This window comes from Myotis brandtii, unplaced genomic scaffold (genome assembly GCF_000412655.1).
Source record: "Myotis brandtii unplaced genomic scaffold, ASM41265v1 scaffold227, whole genome shotgun sequence".
Lineage (NCBI taxonomy): Eukaryota > Metazoa > Chordata > Mammalia > Chiroptera > Vespertilionidae > Myotis > Myotis brandtii.
In genome coordinates this window covers 885,840-889,971 of record NW_005358520.1, presented here as the reverse complement: position 1 = coordinate 889,971, position 4,132 = coordinate 885,840, and the positions used below count along the sequence as shown (strand labels likewise).

The 4,132-nt window shown below is 47.2% G+C and overlaps 1 protein-coding gene across 1 annotated transcript in view; it reads right to left on the bottom strand.

The window, feature by feature from the left end:
* Positions 1–2,397: 2,397 nt before the first annotated feature.
* Positions 2,398–4,132, bottom strand: part of ASNSD1 (asparagine synthetase domain containing 1) — a 16,466-nt gene continuing 14,731 nt past the window's right edge. Inside the window, exons 5-7 of the mRNA XM_014539730.1 lie at positions 3,841–4,129; positions 3,381–3,562; positions 2,398–2,748 (exon numbers count right to left, since the gene is read on the bottom strand). Coding sequence (XP_014395216.1) covers positions 2,463–2,748; positions 3,381–3,562; positions 3,841–4,129 — 757 coding nt within the window. The 3' untranslated portion in view covers positions 2,398–2,462. The remainder of the gene's footprint in view (positions 2,749–3,380; positions 3,563–3,840; positions 4,130–4,132) is intronic.

Genomic DNA, 4,132 nt, shown 5'->3' with positions numbered 1-4,132 from the left:
GAGAACCCAGGATGGAGACCCAAAGAACCCAATATTTAAAGGTCAGGTAGCGAGGGTGGAGTCAGCAGACAAGGAGCAAGCGGCCAGGAGGGCAGCAGGAAAGCCAGGATTGGCCGCAGAAGCCGAGAGAAGTGTTTAGGAACCGGGGACTGGCCAGCCTCGCTGCCAGGGCAAGGGAGATGCGAACGGAAACTGTCCCACTGAACTTGGCAACATGGAGGTGTTTGGGGACTGTGTGGGGGCAGGATTTCTTACTCCAATTATATCAGATGTTAGCGATTTTAAAAAATTGCATATATTGATTTTTAGAGAGAAATGTTGGTTTGTTGTTCTACTTATTTATGCATTCATTGGGTGATTCCTTATGGGCCCTGACCAGGGATCAAACCCTGGCATATCAGGATGATGCTTTAACTGAGTTATCATATTTTAGTGATTTTAAAGACCAAAAATTCAACCTAGTAAATTTAAAAACCTACTTTGCATCACGGAGGGATTCGTGAGTTGGCAGTATCCAATCTAGTGAACAGAAGGAAGCTCTGCGGAGGTTTCGCCGGTAGAAGGAACGTTAAAAGAATGGATCATTTCAAGCAAGGTCAGCTTCCCATAGGGAAAGGCAGGGGTCGTATCAGGCAGCCTCCCTCCCTAGTGCTAACCAGGAAATTCCAGACTGATTGGCTTGTAGAGGCGGCGCTGAAACTGGGTTCACTATTAAGTCGTGGTGGAGCTGAACACCAGTGACTCCATGTTGGGTCTGCTGTTTCCTCTTAACGGCTGCTATGGAGGTAAATAAATGTGTGATTGTTGTTCCAGGGCAAGGGATGTCAAAAATCATTGCCTTCTTGGTGAGATTTGTATGTTTGCAATTATGAAGCATGAACAAAACTGAATTCCTCTAGAAGTGTTTTGTTCAGGTACCCAGATGGTTTGTTCCAAGTGTCTCAAATCTTGGGATTGCTCCTCTAAGCGTTAACACAGCACGTTTTCCCAGAGTTTATGGGATTAATTACCAAGAAGGCTGTAAACAACCAGGCCCTCTGGGGACTAAAGAAAAACAACACACCAACAGGCAAAAACAAACATGCAGAGAGACCTGCTGGAGCAGATGATCTGGAGACTCCCGAGAGGTTCAACCGATGGAATCGTTAACCCAGTAAAGCTCACGCCTGACACGTGAGAGCACTATGTAAATGACAGCTGATTCAGGACTGAACTGTATTATTATAACAACTATCAGACCCACCTCTAGGCTGCTTGGGCCAACCTTAGTCTACCCCTCCCAATAGGGAGCAATGTCAGATCAGTGCTCGGGGTCACAGACACTTGAAGTTGTCTGCCTTTAGGTGGAAAGCTATTCAGGTTAATACCTAAATCTGGTTTGAACACTGCATTCACCAGGGAATCAAGTCAGGGCATGTGAAAAGTCTTTGACAGAATTGTTTGTTGCATACGTATCCTAATATTTTCTTTCTATGATTAAAAGAATCAAAGTATGTCCACTCCAGAAAGTGTGTCAGCCCTAATTGGGGACGGATCCCTAACAGTGACCTTGGGATGGTGGTCACAGCTGAGAAATGTGGGTGGATGTCTCGTTGGAGTGCAGTGAGTCAGTGAAAAGGTGGAGAGGGCGAGTGTGCGTGGGAGATGAGAGATGGTAAGAAAGGAAGAGGAGGACCAGGGCTGTGCATTTCAAATGGCTGTGGGCTGGAATATTCTAGACAATGAGAGGAAGGATCCAACAGTGAAGAGGCTAAAAGTGTTGGCAAGGAGCATGCAGTTCCTGAAGGGCAGTGAGGGCTGAGATGCAGAGAAGCAGTGGAGGCCCTGCCTTTTGACTGTGGATTGACATTTCCCTTTCTAAAGGCGAGAAGGGAGAAAACGAGAGGGGTGCCTGCCGGCGAGTTGGAGTCCTGGGGTTGGGGGGTGGAGGCAGCTCTGGGTCTGATGACGGAGCTGTCTGTGAAGAGCCAGGTAGGGATTTGTGGGACAGGAGAATGTTTGAGAGTCCTCCAGGGTCTGAGTGGGGAAATGAGTTGCCTAAAGAGATGTAACAGAAGTACCGAGTATTGCTCAGGAGTGTGAACCTCAAGAACGTTTAGCCTCTCTAAACCTTCGTTCTCTCGCATGTCAAACAGGGTCCCTGTACCCAACGTAAACCACGACCCTGACAACAGTGAACGGAGTCATGTTTGGCTGCAGCCCCCATGGAGAGTCAGTAAAGGCTGCCGTGTTCAGTGCTGCTGGCGGGACATTTCCATGAAGAGTTCAAAGCAATGGCGACATCAGTTTAAAACATCCCAGCTGTTCTTTCAAGCACGATCCTTCTTTCTGCAGTCTGTCAATATGACTAGCTTGGTTATGTTAAGCTGCACAGTGAATTCTAAAATTACCATATTATACAATAACAGAGCAGGTTTTATTGTTGTATCACCATTTAGTGAATGTTATTACATTGTGGAATATTATGTATCAGTCTCCTTCTCAATAGAAAGGTTTTCTAAGGAAGTGACTTGGAGCCTCGCACATTTATCAGATGCCTTTTCATTACTCTTTTCCAGTTTTGCAATTCTGGACCCAAACTGCATGGCCCGCTTCGGCAGCAGCGCAGAGGCTGTGAGACCAAGGTCCATGGCTGCAAGACGCAAAAGCAGTTTCTCACCGATTCCTCGGGGTAAAGTCAAGTTTGCCTTTTCCCAAACTGGTAGGGAATTTAGAAAGGAGACCACATTTTCATCCAGGAAAGGAAATCTAGGATAGATAGATAAATACAAACACTATTAAAAAATAAAATCAATCTGTTTGATTACTTCTTTTGCATTTTATTCACTATATTAAAATTTACAGTATAAAATTAATTTTTGAGGGCACTATTTTTCTCATCTCTAACACACACCCTTCAAAAGGAAAACATCTTACAGACTTTGTATTGTGGCATTATCTCTTTATAATGAAAATTTGAAGATGATTAGAATGATGACATAGTGGTCACAATTTCACATGGGTCAGAACTGGCAACATGAGAATGACAATGGTACAAAGGCAACCAGAGCTCCATGAAAGCAGGAAGAGAGTGGAATAGACAAGAAGCGACGGCTCAGAGTGGCTGTTAAGATGCTCCACACCCCACGAGCTCGCTTGGACGCCTGCTCTGCATGCTGAATCCTTGTAGTCAACGGCCACTTAGTCAACTAACCACCAGAAGGAATGTCTTCTTTTCATAACCAAGTGACACACTGTCCCTGGCTGCTGTGTTGGCTATGAACCCAAGACGTCATTGTTGCTACGGTTATGACTTGAACAGTCTCCAAAGGAAAACAAGGGACCCAAGATCTCCCTTTACAGCCTATCATCTGTACAAAACTACATGAGCCTCCGGTTACCTTGCCTCTTTTCCATGGTCGCCAATCACTCTGTCATCACGGCCAAGGTTCCTAGAAGAGATCCGAGCCAGTTCCATCTCAATCTCCCTGTTCAGTCCTTCCAGGCCGTGCATCTGAAAGCGGGCACGATGGCGGGAGTAGCCTGCCAGCTGCTCGTCTGCACCGATCCCAGTCAGCACAACCTGTGATGGTGAAAGAAACTGCAATGAGCTGCCACCACCATGCAGTACAGAGGGTAAGACAGACGCAAAGCTGAAAGTCACTACCGCAAAGATCATGTTTGCAGAGAAAAATCACTAGACAAAGTCATAAGAAAGTAAAATATGCCCAAATTTTAAGAAGTCATATACATTGCATTGTAGTTTAAATGCAACTAAAATATGCTTTATTTTATACCCTCAATGCCAAAAACTGCCAGGGCAAGAGCAGGGCTGAGAAACGGGGGGAGACGCGGCCGCACCTTTGCCTGGCTCCGATACGGCCTCACGTCCTCCGGGGCCACCAGGCAGCCAGCTCCCCGGGCAGCAAACCAGACGGCACAGCCGATGCTGTCGTCCAGCACCGTGTCCGAGGGCTGGACCAGGTGGCGTATGCGAGCTCTTCTCAGCTCCTGCAGTTCTTCCAGAGAAACGTTAATTTCGACCAGATTCCAGGCCCGGGCCGGGCTGGCGGCTTGCAGCTCCTTCAGGCCCGCTCGGCCCGTGGCTCGGTCGGGGGCACCGGCCCCCTTTTCAGGACCGGCAGCAGCAGTG